At 40.0% G+C, this 20,758-nt stretch overlaps 1 protein-coding gene across 2 annotated transcripts in view; it reads left to right on the top strand.

The window, feature by feature from the left end:
- Positions 1-20,758, top strand: part of LOC116330885 (growth arrest-specific protein 7-like) — a 58,242-nt gene that overhangs the window by 22,586 nt on the left and 14,898 nt on the right. Inside the window, exons 1-7 of one of the 2 annotated variants that reach the window (XM_039616547.1) lie at positions 4,977-5,015; positions 7,143-7,220; positions 8,594-8,682; positions 10,238-10,291; positions 15,362-15,451; positions 17,666-17,781; positions 17,999-18,073. In XM_039616547.1, coding sequence (XP_039472481.1) covers positions 4,994-5,015; positions 7,143-7,220; positions 8,594-8,682; positions 10,238-10,291; positions 15,362-15,451; positions 17,666-17,781; positions 17,999-18,073 — 524 coding nt within the window. In that variant the 5' untranslated portion in view covers positions 4,977-4,993. Of the gene's footprint in view, positions 1-4,976; positions 5,016-7,142; positions 7,221-8,593; positions 8,683-10,237; positions 10,292-15,361; positions 15,452-17,665; positions 17,782-17,998; positions 18,074-20,758 lie in introns of those variants that run through there. The other variant, XM_031753343.2, reaches the window with a different exon arrangement.

Raw genomic sequence — 20,758 nt, 5'->3', positions numbered from 1 at the left:
CTGACAGAACAGTTAGAAACATTATTCATACTTGGCCTTCTGTTGTGAATCAGCTTGTTGTACTGGTTTCACATGTGCACCTATCTTATTCATATAACTGGGATTGTGGCCTAGCAGTGACTGATGACCCTCACAGCGTGCTTGCCTCTGATCACGGCTGCGGTGGTCATTAGCACGGATCTAAACTTAGCTGAGGTCTCCACCCGGGCACGAGACCAGGGGTTTCTCCTTCTGCTCCTTTAGGATTTAATGAGGTGCTTAAGTGCTGCTGTCTCAAAAGTTGGACCCAACCCGCACTCTCACCGGGTAAGACTGTTGTTGAATAGTAAAAACATCTATTTCTCCCTTTCACATTATTCCACTGAGAAGTCAGCAGATCTTACTTGTTTTTATGCGTTTGGTGCTACAAAAGGAGTCCCACAATGTTTCCTACGAGAAAAAAAATGATTAATTTTTCATAACTTTTTTTGTTGTTGTTTTTTTCACACATCAGCAGCATCTGTATCCTGGCTCATAAAAAAAAGCAATATTGTTGCTATGGTGTTGTGAAACTGGCCTCACAGGGCACGGAAAAACCTGCAGGACTTATTTTCTGAGTCTTAGCTGCACGATGACTAAAAGCTTAGAGAACGCTCGGTCCTGACGCACGCACACAAACACTGTACTACAGGTCTTGTGGTTCTTTTCTCTTCACTACCACAGCAGCTGTTTCCAAACAAACCCATTTGATACAATTTTTAGGTATTTATAGCATCTCTGCTATTTTCTTTGGACTTCCCTTTGGTTACACTAAAGTTCAGCGAGATTAGATTGTATGTGTGTGTACGCGTGTGTGTGTGTGTATGTGTGCGCGCGTGCGTGCGTGTGCATTTGTGTTTCTGTGTCACCATGGTAACAGCAGAGTGCGTGGGTGAGGGCTGCATGTCCTTGTGTTGGGGATTGTTTTTTTTTCTAGGTTTTCCTTCCTGTGTTGCTGGGTGCAGCAGAGCCGCGGTGCTGGGTGTTGCAGCTTGTACCCACCGTCTCCTCAGAATCTCCACTCATCCCAGTGAACCAGTGGGCTGCTGGATAAACATACAAAGTCAAAGACGTTCCAGCCACAGCACACATGCTGTAGAGTCAGAATCAGTTCCAGTATTTTGAAGGCTGAATTATAAAAGCAATTAAATCTGCCCTGTGATGACATACCTTTTTTGCGAAAATATGCAACATTAAATGTGTATAAGTTACTTTTCAAATACAGTAAACTACCAAAATTCAGCTCAACATTCAGTTAACATATTTGATTCACTTTTTCCATGAGATTAAGTTAACATAACTAATAAGTACACAAATACACTCACTGATATTAACTAGAACTGTTACTAGATTTAGCCATTCTTATATTTTTGCTTGTTTTACGTTATTGTATTTTTGTACAACTCTGTTGCTTGAGAAGCTCGCACACAAGAATTTCACTCGCATGTACTGTACCAGTGTACCTGCACATGTGAAGTGACAATAAAAGTGATTTGATTTGATTTGATTACTGCTGTGGGCAGGCATGCGTCATTACTCATAATTAACTAGAACTGTTGCTCATTAGTGTTGTCCAGCACATACAAAATTTAAATTACCATTTAACATAACAATGATGTATTTGGACTGTGGGAGGAAAACCCAGTGAGAACACAGCTTTTAAGCTTTTTTTCAGGTTTCACTATTGTTTCTGTACCTGCGTTTTTATATGTCATGGAAGTGAAGTTAAATAAAGTTAAGATAGATGACCCCATAAATTATCCACTCATAAGAGCCTTATCAAGGTGGCTACTGGCAAGACTGCTTCTAAAGGACTTTACTTGAATCTGACAAAAATTAGTTTACAATATTATAAGTTCACATAAGGTACACAGACAGTTTACACCATTTATGTTTAGTGTTTTTGATTGTTTTCCCCATTTTTCTGCATATTAGGAAAAGCACACGTCACTGAGTCTACTATTTGGAGATAACACAGTGAGTGAACGGGCTGCTTCGACTGATAAAAACCAGATACAGGAGGTAGCTAATCCATCAGGGACCTGTGTCATATGGTTATGAATAAAATATAGCATCAGTGTCAAAGCTAACTAGGCCATTCTCCTTCTCCCTGTTTCGAATCAGGGATCTCTGTCAGTGTGGCATCGCGGACAATAAGCTGTCGCCGTGTTGCTATCGGACCTGCTGTCGACTAGTTTCATTCATTCATTTTTACTTTTAAGCATCGCTGTCTTCCGTTGTCAGTCACACTGTACAAAAAGAGAATCCGAGATGTTTGCTCAATCTGAAAAGAAATGAATGCTTTTATGATCCATAAATGAGCCCGTGCTGATGCAGCTTGGATCATTAGATGACTTCATTCTGTCACTGATTTCATGAATCTGCTCATTAAGACCCATGTGAAACCTGAAAAGGGCGGATAGAAAAGCGAGTAAACTGTGCAGTCTTGGGTCTCTATTCTGTAATCCAGGCTGTCAAAGTAATTTAGGATGATTGACAACTTTTTAGACTTCATCTCCTCTGTGACAAGGCAGGCTGATGAAAATCACTCCTGCTGCTACATATGTATCACTCTATCTGTATGAACAAATGCAGCAAATGCTAAGACTGATGTGTGAAAAAAACCAAAACCAAAACCAAAAAAAACCAGTTTGATGGAAATGATCAGAGCCAGTTGCCTGGAAACTCAATCTGTTCCTCTCTGGGATTGAACATATAGTAAATATGTGGGCTTTCGCACCTTTTTAATACATATAAAAGTGCTATTTGGTTGGAAAAAATATTTACCGGCAATTCATATTGAAAATGATTGTGATAGCCTTCGTTAATTTGTAAATCTAGTTTAAATCTGAGTAACAGGGATTTATGAAATTGTATTTTTAATGATGTTTTGAATGCTATTCCTCTGGCAATACATGGAATGACAATAACAAGCAATTTCCCTCTGCTAAGAAGGTTATACAATAATTTTCTGCTTTAATATCCCATTTTTCTTACTGTATCGATTTGTTTGTGACAGCCTAACAGAGAGGAATTGATACATTTATGGCCAGTGAGTGCCGGCTCTGCCCCGATGTTGTACATCAAACATGAAGGCACAGCCTCTCTCCATAAGCCCGCTGCCAGTTATCCCCTCCATGCGTGTCATTTGAGCTGATGGGCTTGGCTCCGTTGTCTCCTCTGCTAAGCAGCGCCAAATAGAGCAGGGCCGGCCTAAAAGACCCGAATGAAATGAGAGCTCTTTACCTGTTTGTGCCTATTCTCTCTGTGATCATAGAAAATAGCTAATTGAGCCCAGCACTGTGGACAGAATGGACATCAGTGAGTTCAAATGAAAGGGGTATCCTCTAGGATCTGCATTGGACTTGCTTTTTCAATCTTCATTCGCCAGCAGCTTTTCCAGCAGCAGGAGTGAAACAGGGATAGATGTTGGGAAAGTATCATCAGTACCTCTGAGAAGCTTCATTAATACTTGTTTTTGCTTGGTTCAAAGCTTGTACCTTTTGTACAGCTACAGTTCAACCAGGGAAAGAGAACAGGTGGTTGATAAAAGACGTTTATATACATTTTTTGTAGCAGCCAGAACAGATAAATGTCATTAAAAAACAAAGGCTGGGTAGAGCTTCAACTTCCACATGACTTCAAAGCGGGAGTTCTTGCATTTCAGTTGGCCTGTGATACTTCTGTAGTCCAAGTAAAGTTTACTCTGTGGTGTTTCCATTATTAAGTGTATAGTACTTTTTGTAACTCTGCAATGCAAAAAATAACGAAACTTTCACCACTGGAAAGAGGACAGCGTTTCCTCAGTGGGTGTGTTGAAACACATTCTGGTGTTTGCTGGTGTTTGATATTTCTAATGTTCCAGAAAAACATGCTAGAACTGGCAAAAGGCAAATATTTTATATTAATATAAGATACTATATTTCTATATATTTGCGTCTGGATGAACAGAGACAGTAGCTTGAATCTCTATAGTAAAATCTTGATATTTGGCAAACGTCCTTCCACTTTAGCTGTATTTGAGCTGGAAGCATCGCCGATATAAACACTGTCCCTGTCCTTCCAGTGTGGAAAATGTTCATCTTGTCCAGTGCAACAGGTTGATCCAGGAGGTTTTGATGGAACGAGGTTTCTGTAGAGCTGTAGCCACGACGCAGCAGTCTCTGATTTTCTGTTGCTAAGTGATCCTGACTCTTATTTCATTCTTAAGAACTAAGGTAGGGAGAGGAATATGAATTAAGCAGACTTCACTCTTATCCCGTCTTTCTGGGTGTGATGAGAGGCAGAGCAGGTCAGAAGTTGTTAGTTTGATGTTGGTTCTTCCAGTCGGCATGTCTTAAGTTTCTTTGGGCAAGATGCTGAACCCCATGTTGCCCTGATGTATGTATCCAGAGAATCAAAGACATATCCCTTCAAGGCACAGAATAAAAGAGGCGCATGAAGGTGAAGTCCATTTGAATGCTGACAAAATAATGTCAGAAGTCAAAAGGTTATTAGGTTTAGGTCTGTAGGTCAGCCTATCTAGCTACATCTTGCTACTAAAACAGTGACAGTTACATTTTACACATTTACAAATGTTGTCGTCAAATTGAAATTGACACACATTATCTCTTTGATTATAACAGGTTCTAGAAACCACTTGCACTGCTCCTGTGTTGTCAACAATGTTTTTTTTGTTGTTGTTGTTTTACTACTCGAGAAACAAAAGAGGCCCCACGTAGGGCTGCTCAATTAATCGAATTTTAATCTCGATTACGATCTGGGTTTTCAACGATCATTAAAAATGACTGAGCCGATTATTAGCACCTCCCTCGTGCTTTACTCTCGCGCTGCTCCGTGTGGCAAATCGAGCGCACCTCTCTGCGTTTCGAACACGCGTCACAACAATTAAGAGGACCCGAGGGAAGCTCGGAAAGCTCGGAAAGCTAAGCAGAAGTTATTTGGAGAGGAGAGGATAATGGCTGCTGAAGAAAGAATGCCGTTGGTTGAAAAGAGAGGTAAAACGACTTCAGTGGTGTGGAAACCAATGTTCCTCTAAGCTGCGCGACGTGCGCAATTGCGCACTGCTGGCACGGTCTCTGCGCACAGAAAATCTGCGTTGCGCACAAAAAAAATCTAACCTGAATTGAAATTAAAATTAAAACTTTAACAATTCTGTTTTGCAGTGTTAGTCAGTAAGTGACTGGCTGCTCCTGTATGGGATTAGAACGATGCCACCTTATCCTATAGTCCAGCCAATAATGCGATTCACATTCAGATATACGCAGCCAGTCAACGCCGTTGACAGGCTATGACAGCGCCCTTATGTGCCGACACCGGTGTTTTAGCGAGCAAAGCGGCGTGGCTGATGTGCAGTGAAGCCACGTTAATGACAACGTCGACAACCATTGGAGATGTGAGCAGGACAGACGGAACAATTGACGGAAAAAGTGTGGACTTTATACCAGTTTTTTAATTGTGTTGATAGGTCACGTAAAACCAGAGTTGTGATTAAAAAAAAAATGCAATGTTTGGTTTTCTTCCTGAATACTATCGTTGTTTATATTTACTGCGGGAAGAAACGGTAAAAACGGCGTTTTATAAGGAAAACGCCGAAAGCACTCTCCGCCTGTGAGCAAAACAACACAAAAACCCCCACCCTTTCCTATTGGTCGAGAAAAAGTACCGTGTCGACCAATCAAAAAATGATATGGCAACGTGGCATCTAGTTGTTAAGAAACGGGGGGAAGTTTTAGGAGTGACGGCGGTGTTCTGAGATGTGAGAGATTTGAGACGTTTAGCGCAAGTCTTGTGTAGTTAGTGTGTAGTTAGTGTGTAGTGTAGTCAATAGTTTTGTTGTGTGTGTCAGAACAATGAGGCGGCTGCTGAATGTTACAGGTGTTACAGCAGTGATACATCTCCTGTTGTCAGGCCTGCAGGTATCAGGCTGTTGTTCTCCTTTATCTCATAGTGGACAGAAATTATTTTTTGGAGTGGCACAAATAATTTGTGTGGCATCAGATTTGATGCAGAACAGCTGATTGTTCTGTAAATAGTTTGAAATGTTTATTTAAAAAAACGCCTTGGCTGCATTAAAAAAAATAAATAGCTGCAAAAAACTTTGTTGTTTGCCAAACTGAGTTACTTTTTTGAAGTAGTAACTATATAATTAATTGCCCAACATTGGTCATTATATACTGTATTTGGCAGACAGAGAGTTATAGGACTCTCCCAGACCACAGACTCATAATACAAGTCAGAGCTTTATGAAAAAAAAAAAAAAAAAAAGTTGTGTTTTCAAAATTGGAGTTCAAGTTATTTTTACTTCCAATAGTGTTAACATACTACACAGGTCATGAACAGGATTTTTTAAATTTTCATTGTAAGTGGGCTAAAGCAGTTAATTAAAAGTAGTCTAACATAAATGTAAATGCTGTAATTTGATTATTTTAATAAACCATGTAACTTGGATGGATTAGATGCTGGCGTGACCACAGTGCACACGTCTGATGTCGCTCACAGTGGTCCAAGGGACCGCTCAGGGAGTTTGTGTGTTCACTCAGACACATGAAAAATTTGAGGGAACATTGGTGGAAACATTATGGGTTCGCGGAGTCAGACGTGGATCAAATATTGTGCAGTATTTTGAAGTTCACTAAACATAGATGTTTACATTTTTCATTTATTTTTTATATTGCAAACATTTGCACTGTAATCAGTATTTGCACACTATTTTATATTATTTTTTGACAATCTTTAAAGCCATTATTCAATACATTGTTATTGTTAAATAAATATCGTCAAATAATCGAGATTATCATTTCAGTGAAAATAATCGTGATTATCATTTTTGCCATAATCGAGCAGCCCTAGCCCCACGTTAAAAATACAAACACTATAAATCAAAATTAGAGCTGATACATAATGTAGAAGTGAAACAGAATGGATGCCCTCTGACTGCGGTCGATATGTGGCTTTTTTTGAGTTTAACTGCTGACTACAACAAGACCTAAGTTCCATCTGTGAATCACTTCTTCTTATGGTTTCCAAAGTTGTTTCCAAAGTTGTCAAAATAATGTAAGAACTGGTGTTACTTTGTTAATGTCATTGTGTTCTTTTCTTCCCCTTCTCCCAAACACCAACAGAGACAACATGGGAGAGACCGTCGAGTGCACCGGGGACGCCAAAGAACTCCTTCCGACACAAGAACTCTCTGCCAGCAGGTACTGAATATTTATTTCTCCAACTCAGCCTCTTTTACTTCAACTTCCTCAAGTTATAATGCCACAGGGCTGTGAATTCTCTGAAGATTCCACAATGGCACAAAGCACCCACTCACATACACACCACACACAGTCACTTCCTGTAACTAACTTAATCTGTAGCCTCAACTAAAGAATTAAGGCCTGCAGTGTCCTTCTTTTGGCTCTGCTCCTAAAAGAAGACAGAAAGAAAGAAAGAAGCAGTAAGGTTTGTAAGTGGTGAAATACAGGAAGTGGGCTATGTTCATTCACTTTGGTTAGAAATTACTTTTCTTTTCTTGCCTTGTAAATAAAAGAATAGAGAAAAAGTTGGCCATGTTGACTGTGTGAGTTACATTGTGAGTGTTTAGTAAGTGGAGGTTAGTTTATTCTTAATAAAAGCCATTTAACGTCTCTTTTCAGTGGTAGGAATAGTTTGGATTGCGGTTGTTGTTATTTTCACAGGTAATCCTGTATTTTCAGTGTACTATGACCAAGATTTTCAAAATAGGCGTAATTTTTTATTCAACATGATCCAAAATGAGCGACTGACCACATAAAATATTTACCGAGGTCAAAACAGAAAACAGTTTTCTCATATCTGCAGGCCTTCAGATAAAATCCAGGTTTAAGACACTTTCGATATTGGCTTCATTCTTCTGACCCAGAAGCCACGTCTATGTTTTCCTTTAGGTTCTTAAACCAAATGATCAATTAAAGTTTGTTAAGCTGTAAATATTCATACTAATAGAAAATGTGTTAGGTTAGCATAAATAAGCATTTCCTGTAAATTACATTTTAAACTAAACGAAAACTTTTAGATTTTATCTTATGTCTGGAAAAAAATAAGTCAAACACAGTCACATGGGTCATTAACAATAAAGCACAACTATTTTTTTCTTTTTATCTAACAACACGAACAACGTTTAGTTGTAGGCTAAGATTGTTAGCTAATTATCTTATTAGCTGCTCTTTCAGGCTAGCTACTGATCCTTTAGCTTTGTTCTTCTAAATCTCTGTCTGAAAATATTTCAATTCAGCGATTTACTGTAAAATTTAGGTTTTTACATATATAAACCTTTAAGAAATTCCCAGTGTAACCTGGTGGTGGATTTATCTATACCACAAGCTGGTGTAATGTAGCTAGCTGATTATGTGTGTTTGATCCATTAAAGGCGTTTTCAAGCCACAAAGAAGAAATAAGTTCAGTTCAGTTGTGGCTTGGTTCAGCTCTTAAAGATGAGGAGCAAACTCCCATATGATGAGGACAAATTTACATCTTATCCATAGAATCCTGAATGTCTTTCCTTCTGCCTGTCTTTATCTGTCCTGGTGTCTCTCATTTGTTTTTCCAGTGAATGGATTTCACTCAGGTGGTAGTCCCTTGCATCATGTGGAGCATTCACACAACAGTCTGGTTAGGAAGAGCAGTACAGAGCCCCAGGTAAAGCTGTCTGATTTTATTCTTTTTAGTCCTTGGCTATATCACAGAAAGCATGGATGCAAAAGATCCGGATATTCAGCTGCCAAGGCTTGCTTGTTTGCTTGTTTTGAAGAAATTGTGTTGCTGTTTTTTAAAGTGTTACTATCCCAAAGACTCATAAATGATTACTTTTCACCCATTTTCTTTCTGATGTGAGTTGCCCAAATTTAGCACAAAAGTTGTGAAATGTCACATGGAGTGAAATTAAGTGTGCGTCTAAAATTGGCGGTGTTGGTGTCTTTCCAAGGTTTGAGATGTACTTACCTCACCGCTGTCTCTTCGTGCTCTAAATCATCTTCCACCCTGCCAGGTTTTTCACAGGCATGACACTTAAACAGTCTGTTTGTCCTGCTGTATGTTCCCCGCCACATGTAGATAACTGCTTATTTTAAGAACAAGCGTACTATGAGTCAGTTTTGTCGCATAGTGTATCAGTTTAGGACACATGAGGACAAGAAGTTGGGGTTAGAGCTCCACAGGTGCAGTACAACTAACCAAAGTACTTGGTAATGGCATTGCAGTGGAGAAGAGATAAATAACACCTGTGAGGTTGGGGCAAAGCTGTTTAGACGCTTTGATTAAGAATTAAAACAATTTCCCAGTAAACTGGTCCGGCTCTATCAGGACGTTATTGTGGATATAATAATAAATGACCCTGCTTCTGCTTCTCTGTTGCAAAATCATTGCTTTAGGTTAGTTTGTCTGCCAACACAACTCAATCCATATCCAGTGTTTAGACACAATTAAAGATGTAATGATGTACAGCTATACTGATGATGCATGATGTCATGATCAGACCACCTCTCTCTTTCTCCGCTCGGTATTAATGGAGCAGCTGATGGCAGTTTGAGCACATTAATCCCTCCTACAGTATCTGCTCCCCTGATCATAATTAATCAGGCACTCAGGGTGCAGTTATACAGGATCCACCCACCAGTTTTTCACTCGCTGTCACCTCACTTCTCTCCTTTTCTGCATCGCGTACCCATGTACACAAACCCACTCATTCAAAAACTGCAAACAAGCACATGATGCTAATGACTCAAGGTCCTCTTCCCTTTTCTATCTATAATTATTTTGTGGAAAAAGAGGCGATAAACTCCCTGTACTTTCCATCTAGCTTTACTGTTTAACACTTATTTATTTATTTCACCCACTGCTGCTTCATCTCAGAGCACTGGAAATCACTCTATTCTGAGCTTAAGTGTTGGAAATCACACACGCATACATCAACAGTCACACAAAGAGAGAACGCAAGCCGTGCTTTGCTTTGCTCTGCAGAACTATCCTCCCTACTCTGCACAGCAACACACACACACAAACACACATCCATACACACTAGCAGCAGCAGCAGCAGCACCAGGAGCACAGAGAGCGCCAGACAGACGCTAACAGCGCTCGCCTGGAAAACAACTGTGTTTGCGTGCATATGCGGGCGGCAGTGTGTGTACGCCGAGCAGTCATGTCTGACACAGAGGATGGAGGTTTTGACGGAGCGTCCTTCTTCTCTCTGCAGTGCCCAGGATCGACGTCGCCCACGAGGAAACACAACAAAGAGACCACGGTCACGGTGAGTGGGGCAACTACTGGGAACTCTTAACTAACCATGAACTCACCCCAGAGCGCTACAATAGTCCCAAAGGACCAGCGGGGAAGAACTTGAGTCTTTATTTCTCAATTTATTAGCTAAAAAAAAAAAACATTTCTAATGCAGATGTTCCTCCTGGTGGACTTTTTTATCCAACCTCATGATTTCTGCATCGTTTAAAATACATCAGTGCATATACTAACTAACTAAACTTTAACTGTATTGTAGCTGTAAATGCTTTTCATTTTCTCTTCAGTCTTGCTTTGTTTGTTTGTTTGGTTGGTTTTTTTTTTATCTGTCCACTCCTGTGAGGAGTGTTCGATGCTTATTTTCAGTTGCTAGTGTACAGATACACAGTGACATCATCCTGTTCAGCATCCAGATGATTTCTCCTCTGCTGTCAGGTCATTACTTCCTGTTTGGCCTCACACTAGGAAAATAGCAGACATCCTGCTCCCAGGAGGTCATGGATTAAGCCCAGGCTTTTATTTTCTCAGGACATATATATATATATATATATATATATATATATATATATGTGTATATATACATACGTATAAAAAACAAGCTTGAAATGTAAGGGAGAGGGGGCATTTCTTGGCTTCCATAGCAACCAGAGCGATGCTATTGATAAGCAGATAGTTATAAGAGGAAACAGGAGTAATAATAATAACAATAATAATACATTTTATTTGAAAGCGCCTTTCAAAACACTCAAGGTTGCTGTACACAGTAGAGTAAAAAGCAACATAAAAGCAAAGAGTTTACACAATCATAAAACATAAACAAATTTAAAATAGCAGAGTGGAGAGGTTATGTGGGATAAGCTATTTTGAACAAGTGGGTTTTGAGTTGGGACTTAAAGAGAGAGAAGGTAGAGATATTTCTTAAATCAGGAGGTAGGGAATTCCAGAGTCGAGGAGCAGAGCAGCTGAAAGCCCTGCACCCCATGGTGACAAGACAGGGGGAGGGGACGGAGAGTGAAAGGGAAGAAGAAGATCTGAGACAACGAGATGGGGCGGTGATGTTAACCAGATCAGAGAGATATGGAGGAAAGAGATGATGAATAGCTTTAAATGCGTACAAGAGTATTTTGAAATTGATACGATACTTGACCAGGAGCCAATGAAGCTGCTGCAGAACAGGAGTGATGTGGTGGACAGAAGGGGTCCTGGTGATGATACGGGCAGCAGAATTCTGGATGCGTTGAAGCTTATGGATGGATTTTTGAGTAAGACCAAAAAGAAGTGAATTACAATAATCAATCCGGGAAGTAACAAGGCTATGGACAAGAATGGCAGTGGCATGTGAGGTGAGAAAAGGACGGAGACGATTAATGTTGCGCAATTGAAAATATGCAGACATTAATGTGTGAATTGAAAGATAGAGTACTGTCGAGGATGACACCCAAACTTTTCACAGAGGAAGAAATGGAGACTGGCGAGTTATTGATAGTAATAGAGAAACTGTTGGTTCTGGATAATGTTGATTTAGTGCCTACCAAGAGGAGCTCGGATTTATTACTATTGAGTTTAAGAAGATTAGAAGAGAACCATGAATTTAGTTCAGCTAAGCAGAGGGTGAGGGAGGATGGGGGAAGAGCAGAATCAGGTTTAGTGGACAGATAAAGCTGGGTGTCATCGGCATAACAGTGAAAATGGAGTGAGAAAAGGGAGGTGAGAACAGCAACACTTGATATCAAATAGCTACTACTGATGCCGTCTGCTGACAGCGAAGTCTTGAAGAGGTCAGGTGACCTTCAGAAAAGTCACGGTTCTCTTCTTGCACAGGAGATACACACTTTGCAGTGGTAAAGGCCTGTTGTTTATCATTTTGAACACCACAGTGAGGATAAAAGGATGAGTAAATTAAAAAAAGATGAACCTACATTAATAAGTAGTATCACCAGACCAGTTTAGACTATTATACTGTAAAACATGTTTCAGTAACAATATCAAATTTATATTGAAGTTTTTAAGTGTATACTTTGAAACACTGTTTCATTTTCACCCCTCAGGCTGATGGGGCATTGTTATCACTCTGCCAGGCGGGCAGGTGGACGACGTAGATTACTTGTAGGATTCTCAACTTGATACCATAGGTGTATCTACTAAAAATCTCAGACAAGTTCAAATCCCAGTCACCTCGGCCTCGAGGCCACAGTTAGAGATCAAGTTTTCTAAAAATTTTGTGAATGCAATCAATCGAAAAGGAAGTCACATCAGATTTTGAGATTGATGCCAGGTGAATCTACTAAGAGGCTGAAGCTGAGATTTTATTTTTATAAGACAAAAAGTCTTTTTTTTAGCTTAACAAGAACAACTTGTCTACGATTGCTGGATTGTAAAAAATCAAAACCAAGCAGTGCACACCAATTGTAAGCCTTATCGCTGATGGGGTTGTATTCAGTGACACAATAACACCAATCCAACCAATCCAGCTAATGACATGTTGTAACTCTTGGCCTCCAAAAGAACGTACGTTAGAAAAATAACAGATTGTTGTGCTAATTACTGAACATGCTGTAACTTGTTCACTTATATTAGAGCAGATAAACACATGGTCATCCATGTGTGACGCAGCACAGGAAAAGTCAGGCAACAATGCTGACAGAGAATCCAAGCTGCACACTAAACAGCCAGGCAGTGATGCAATCAACAGCTGAACTTTCCACTGTTTTTTTGTTTTTATCTTAACTTTACCATCGGCAGCAACTTGAAAAACTGTGTTCTTGAACAGTTTCTGATGTATAAACCTCAGTATTTTGCCCCAAATCCTTTTAAGCTGTGAGCACTGTGAGTGTGACCTGACCATTTAACCAGTGAAATTTTGCCCCATTAATGATGCTGGCAACTTTTCCGTCTTTGGCTTGTGGCGATTACTGGATTGGGATCCATTGATGGTTTCTCGTAAACTTAGTGGAGTTTTAATCAGAACTTTAATCCTATGAACATGCTACAAGTGAGTACTTATCTGTACACATTGTTACTACACCACAATATTCAAAGGAAAGACACAGTTTGACTTCTTCAATCGTTTCTAGAAAAGAAAGATTTATTAAATCTAAGATCATACTTGTTATTAATCTCTGGCTCTCGTCTACAACATGTCTGTTTTCCTGTCTTCCTTCTCTCACCCCAACTGGTCACAGCAGATGGCCCCGCCCCTCCCTGAGCCTGGTTCTGCCAGAGGTTTCTTCCTGTTAAAAGGGAGTTTTTCCTTCCCACTGTCGCGAAAGTGCTTGGTCATAGGGGGTCATATGATTGTTGGGTTTTTCTCTGTATGTATTATTGTAGCGTCTGGGTGCTGGTTTAGCTCAGTGCGTTGAGTGGCTGAGAGTGGTCGGCCCGGGTTCAAGTCTGGTCCGTGTCCCTTTGCCGCATGTCTTCCCCTGCTTTCCTGTCCTTTCTTCACTGAGTCCATCAAAAAAAGCTGAAAAAGGCCTTGAGGCGACTGTTGTTCTGATTTGGCGCTGTATAAATTGAACTGAATTAAAAGTCAATCTGAAAGTTTATGAGAACTAAGTAAAACTTTAACATTTTGGAATTGAGGTTTTCACATGTTGCATCATATTTTTGGTGACTTTACATGTAGCTTTAAGACACCACCTTCAGAATTCTGTAATTCCTAAGGTGGAGCTATGTATCTGCTATCACACACACTGCTTCAGAATGTGAAGAAATCCCAGTCTGTGCCAACTGTGAGTGTTAAGCTCAGACTGGATATTGTTGGGAGGAGGGGTAAATTGTTAGGGTCACCAAAGGTCAGGAAAGAAAGTGCTCTGTGTGTGTGTGTGTGTGTATGTGTGTGTGTGTGTGTGTGTGTGTGTGTGTGTGTGTGTGTGTGTGTGTGTGTGTGTGTTTAAAGCCCTGGTAGCTTTCAACCTCTGGACCTCCACAGTGATTAAATAGGAAGCCATTACTTCAAACAAATTATAAGCTTCATAAGCCAAGAAAAGGTTGAATTAGAGGACCCTTTTTTCTAATTCATGCCATGTCAGAATATTGGCTCTGGAAAAGACATCAGCACAACTGTGTTTGTTGAATTCCCCTGAAAGGCGTGGCTTTGGTATTAGACCAGGGTGCCACTGAAGTTTCTTAAATGGCAACTGTGCATCATCGCTGCAGGCTGATTACCTCCTGAGGTTAATGGGAATGTGAGAGAAAGCTCCTGTTGTTTGCTCTAAAGTGAAAACTTGTGTCTATATGTATGTCTTTATTGTGGAGATGTGTCTACTTTTTTTTCTGGGCTCTGTCTTTTCTGCTTCTTTTCCTTGTGACGAGAAGTTGAGTTGGCAGCAAATGAATCTGCAGAGCGAGGTGTAGATTTTCATGGCAAAGCAACGTTTTTGTTCTGCTAAACCTAGAAGTGATGGATTGTCAAAGCAGCTCTTAAATCTGAGAATCTATTATGCGGTGTGAGTTCGCTCCTGAAAGCGGTGAGGTTACCTGTGGTTGTCTGCTACCTTTCCACACTATTGTAAAAGTTTGGAAAAAAAACAATAAGAGCAGAGAGTAGTAGAGCATCATCAGTTGTGCTTCACAGCAGGGAGACTTGAAGCCAAAACACTCAAGAACACTGCTGCTGACAATTTACGACACCGCGATAATTAAAGGCAATCTTCCGGAATCCATTCCACTGATTGCTCTGAAACCAGAGTAGAGCGGAGAGTGTCGGGCTATAGAGCAGAACAATGTATCCTCAAAAAAGCTAAGAACCACAATGGCGCTGTGTTGACAATGCTGTCCCTGAGGACAGCGAGCACTGAAAAAAGTAAACGAACAATGTCAGCTTGATTGTAAATGTTTGGGCTTTTTTCACATCGGCATCTTCTCATAGCTGCATGGATGAGAGAGGGTTGCCAGAGCAACAGAGCACACGCTACCTTGAATAGCAGTGCAGGTGTCTGTGTATGTGTGAGAGTGTGCGCGTGCACGTGTGAACTGCCTATCAACACAAGGAGCAATAACAGGTGTGTGAAATCAAAGTTATTCGTCATGATCCCATAAACTGCCCCATTAAACTGCGCTCCCTCCCCCCTGTCTCCTGCAGATCAACTGTGTGACGTTCCCATCACCCGCCTGCATGCCCGAGCAACAGCTACTGAAACCCAGTGAATGGAGCTACTGTGACTACTTCTGGGTAAGTTTACCTGAGAAGTAACTATTTTCTATAGATCAAGTCCAGAACCTACAAAAACATAATCTTTACAGGTAATAATAATTTCCCATTTCCCAAATATTTGCAGTTGAACATCCTTATGTGTTCATGTTATGAGAAACAACACTGGATCCTTTTCATCTTTCATCATGATTTCATATTTATGTCATCCTGGCCCAACTGCATGCTGAGAATCAGTATTGGCTTTAATAACATCCAAGACACAGCGCAGTAGGAAAACGCATTACATGTAACTGGCTGGAGCACAGTGAGGCCAGCTGGCCTCAGCTGCTCTGTTTGGACATCTCCTTCCCCTGCAGTGTAATTTCTACCAGGTGCAGTTTGTGTGGTAACACACTGTAATCACAAACACAGGTGACAATGCAGTAGAAAGAAAGAGATATTGGAGAAAGTGGATGGGAGAGTCCAGGAATGTCTGGTTTTCTGTAAAATGTGCAGTTCTCAAAATTCAGGATTATCTGGTCTCTGAGCTCCGATGTCAGTTTGTCATGTATAGTGTAGCTGGCCAAGCTACTGACTGCTTTCTGGAATTAAAGCTGTCCAGTGTTTAAGTGATTTCTAACAGGCTATACTTTAAGAGACTTTAGACATAGTTTTAACTATATGTATATGAAAAAGGTACAACTCAGCACCACTTCATTGAAATAGCTACTGCAATATTGTGCATAGTCATGACCAACACTGAAGATGTCCTGCAGTCCTGTTGGCTGTCTAGCCATTGCAGTCTTAGCTAGCATCGTCTGCTTGCTGTCTAGCTCGCTATCAAATGTCATTTTATTATGTCCTCCATTAAAACTCTGAAAAATTAAGAAACACAGTCCTAATCAAGTGTTTTCAATCCAATATCAATTTCATTTTTAAAGCGCTCAATCTCTTAGTTCAGAGCGCTTCATACTGTAGGGTAAAGACCCTACAATAATACAGAGAATACCCCAACAGTCAGACAAATCCTGATGAGAAAGCAGTTGGTGACAGTATTCTAGGGTTTTACTGTTGGGGTAGTCACCGAAGACAACTTCAAACCTTAAAAGGTTCATGTCAATCGAAAAAACAGGATGAATGCATGGATAGCTCATCCCATGGATGCTGGGCAGCAGGAATATTTTGTACTGTATCTGCTAAGGTAAGCTTTAAGGTTCTTAGTGCCAGCGCACTTTTAGCAGTATGTTATATGTCATCCCTCTCTATATTTGTACTTATGTGATTGTAACCAATGATTAAGAAAAACATGACTTGCATTTTAAGGTGCTATTTGCTGCAATAAGTGAGTTGCTCACCCCAAGACGAGATAGCATATAGTGGACATATGTGACATTAGAGCAACATAGTACAGCTGCAGGAAGTGAAACCAAGATAGGAAGCTGAAAGCTTTTAAAATACTCTCTGCTAAAAAACTTGGTGCTTGGCAGGTAATAGCCAACTGGTTCAGGAAACACATGTCCAGCAGCTGTTTGCAGAAAACAGCTGGAGAGAGCTCTGATAAAGCATTGTAGCAACAGCAATGCCATCGATATGGTAACGAAATTGGTGGTTGGAGACAGAAGTACAATCAGAATTATTGTGACTGTGCAATGAATTAGAAGACGGTTAGCAGATCTGACTGCTCACAGTGATAAACCAGTAATAAAACAAAGTCAGCTTGTTATCTGTTTGCTACCAATTAGTGACTGAATACAAATCTGTTTGTGATAATATTGCAAGAAATTGTGAAAAATCACTAATTCACATTATATGCATGATATTCATCATGCATATAATGATCATATTCATCATGATATTACATTGTTGTTTTGATGGTCACTGCAACTATTTGCAACTGGTTGCCAGTCACCAACCAGTTTTTTACTAAGTCGCAAGGAGGCTTTTTGCTCTGATGTGACTGAGCCATGAATAAGTGAGCAGAAAGAAGCTAAAATGTCTTTTGAAGGTGAGATTTTTCACAGAAAGATTGAAGAGTTACAATAGTGGCAGAATAGCGCTACTCAAAAAGGGTGCTACAGTTTTCAGTGAAGCCACCTGATTCAGTTTCAGCTGGTGTCATCTCTTTGAGGGAGCATGCAGCATGTTGTTTATTTTACTTAGCGACTTTGTTGAGGTCTAATGTTCACGTGTGTGTTGCTAAGCATTTGTTTATTCACTGCGTTTCTCGTGTGTTCGCCTTGTTTATCTCGTTAGGCTGATAAGAAGGATCCCCAGGGCAACGGCTGCATTACAGGATTTGAGGTTTTGCTGCAGAAACAGCTGAAGGGGAAACAGATGCAGAAAGAGATGGCCGAGTTCATACGAGAACGGTATCTGCTACGTTCTCTTTTTTAATGTTTCGTTTTGTTCACACTTCATCCTCGGGTTACCGTGACAACCATACAATTGTCGTTAAAAACAAACCATTTCTCCTTTTTTCGTGCTCGGTCTTTCATGTACATCAGTGCATTGCACAATAAAGGAAATGAACATGGAAACATTGTTGCGTACATGCCGTGTGGTAATCACCCTCTACTTCCTTCTCAGGATAAAGATAGAAGAGGAGTACGCTAAGAATCTCTCCAAGCTCTCACAGATCCCTCTAGCAAGCCAGGAAGAAGGGTGAGTGGCTGTGAAGAAGAAAGACACACAACCTGCCCCATCACAGAGCACCCTGTCACACATGGGTGCATGGATCAATATATTAAAAAAAAAAAAAAAAGCCACATGTCAACATTTGAAAAGCACTGTGCCAGGCTTCTCACTTTGAAGCTGCTTTAGAGTTGTGCAGGCTGTAAGTACCGCATTTTAGGCTCCTTCCTTTACAGTATATTCTGTAATTTTATTGCTCTTTAAGATCTTTCAGCTTTAAAACATTAGAGCTGGTTTAAATTAATTTACAATCACAGTGAACTTTATTGATAATTTATCCCCTACATATATTAAGTGTAGGATACAATAAACATAAAGTTATTCCAGGTTTGGGTAACAAACTTACAAACCTACTTACACTTAGCTCATGTGCTACATGTCATACCCGATCAGGTCAGGCTATCACATCAAAATTGTGTTTAAAACTATACAAATGTGAATTTTATTCTTTAGGAATCAAACTTTATCTTATAATTATTTTCACCTATTTTATACTTTTGCACTCAGTTTCCACAATCGCGCTTTAAAGTCCGCCATGAGTGATTTTGCTAGGTGTAAATTAACGCTAATGCCGAATTAGTCGGCCAATTAGACAATCCAGTAGACAGCTCCTCAGTGAGCAAGCCAATCAAGTTGCCAGTGGCACAAGACATCCCGGAGTGAGCCGGAGTCTGGAGGCCCTGTCAGTGAACCTGTGAAGCAATAAGGCCATCCTGTAAAACCACTGCATGCTTTGATCTCCATCCTGCAACACATTCCAGCTATTAAAAGAAAGCACAGGAGAGGAGACACAGACGCATGCGAAGAGAGGGGGTGTGTTAGGAGATTGAAGGGGAGTGGGGAGGGGAAGGTGTGAAGCCCTGCTGGGGGAAAGAGAGTTTGCAGCCACTCCTCTTTTATCCTGTTTGACAGCACACAGGATATCATGCTGAGGTGAGATCAGCTCTTTGTCTGATTCACTGAGGGCACACAGGAACATGTATGTGAATCTCTTAACCTCAGCCTGTAATAGAAGCTCAGGGGTTAACCAAAGTTAAACTGATGATTATTTGATGTTCACACTATCTAAATATGGATGAAGCACCATTTTTATTTAAATTATGATACATGTGGCGATGATGAAAGATTAAAGTGGCAATATAGAGCAGCAGAATCCTCAGCTAATAAGAAACTAATCACACAAACAAGGAATTTGTTGTGTTGCAAAAAGACAGTGGTGCAGAGATAGACTATAAATGATACTTCTACTTTATACAAATACTTAGCAATAATTAACATTGCAGCTAATTTGTAAAATTATCTTAAAATATAATGTTAAATAATTACATGATACCTAAGTTAACTTTACTACTTTACAGTTCATGTATTGTTTTTTAATGTTTGATTTTGTTTTTAGGCACTAAAACTTAGGTATAATGTACCAAGCAGAACTGCTCTTTTAAGATGGTGTTACAATAACTTGCAGTTCACTACTTTGCCAGTGATGTAACTTTGATTTTTTGTAACTTTTCTTGCCTAATCTCAGTGTAAGTCGTTCATGTGGTGCAACTACAGTATAAAACAAGGCTTTGGCTTGAAAACGACGTGGAAGTGCCTCTAACTTGATTCCTATTAATGGCCACCAGATGGCGAGACCTCTGGTTCCTAAAAGATTTCCAGTCCTGAAGTATTCTGGGAGAAAATGGCTCGCAGACTTGAAAAGTTTATGATCTCAGTCACTCATTTTGAGTCATACTGAATAAAGCATTGTTCATGTTGCTAATTTTGGTGATTCCAGGTTTTACAAAAGAAGATTACACATGAAACACTCAGTGGCTTATGACTTGTGATTGACAGTGAGTGTGATAAGTAATAAGTGTGCGCCATCTTTTTTGTTTGTTAGATCTGGTTTGAAAACACCGAGATGATGATGGCAAAAAATGCTTGAGGCTTCAAATCAGGAATTCAGAAGCTAGTGGGTGACATCACAATTCAGTTCCTTTAATAATTCATAAAAAGTTTTATTTAGAAAAAAAGTGACTTTAAAACTTGCTGGCAGAATACCTGTACAAGAGTTGCATCTTTCTTTAAATATTACAGGCAAAACCAAATCACTCAGTTTAAAACATGAATGTGTGTTGTTGCTGATTTGGTTGCTTTGGTGGCTAATGTTAGCTACCGTTAGCTAGCTAACTTTCAGATTCTTCTAGACTTGAGCTAGCATATTTTGAATTCAGCAAAAATAACATAGGCTGAAAAATATTGCACACTTTATTTGACATTATTATCATTTTTATCAGACAAAGAAAGAAGGCAAACTGTAAATGGGTGTAAGGAGGGTTTAGCTACACTTACCCTACCTTTCAGTATTTACATGCATATAAGATAACCCCTCTTCATGCTAGGATGGTAACAGAGTGGGATGGAATTGTCCCATATAGAATCCAGATTATGCCAGCCAGCTCAGTCTGCCCACACCCACAAAAGTGCAACACAATGCTTTCATTATGCCGTCCCTAAGGCTGGCTCTGTTGTCAGACAGGACAATCACTGTTTTGTTGGTCGGTTCCTACCATCCGACCAGCCGCAGCCCAGAACCAGCCATCTATTTATTCCTGAATTTGCCATTTGTTTGGTAGGGATGTGAGGCATGTGACCATTTTTTATTTTTTTTAT

The sequence above is a fragment of the Oreochromis aureus genome, linkage group 8 (genome assembly GCF_013358895.1).
Source record: "Oreochromis aureus strain Israel breed Guangdong linkage group 8, ZZ_aureus, whole genome shotgun sequence".
Lineage (NCBI taxonomy): Eukaryota > Metazoa > Chordata > Actinopteri > Cichliformes > Cichlidae > Oreochromis > Oreochromis aureus.
This window is presented reverse-complemented; position numbering and strand designations above follow the sequence as displayed.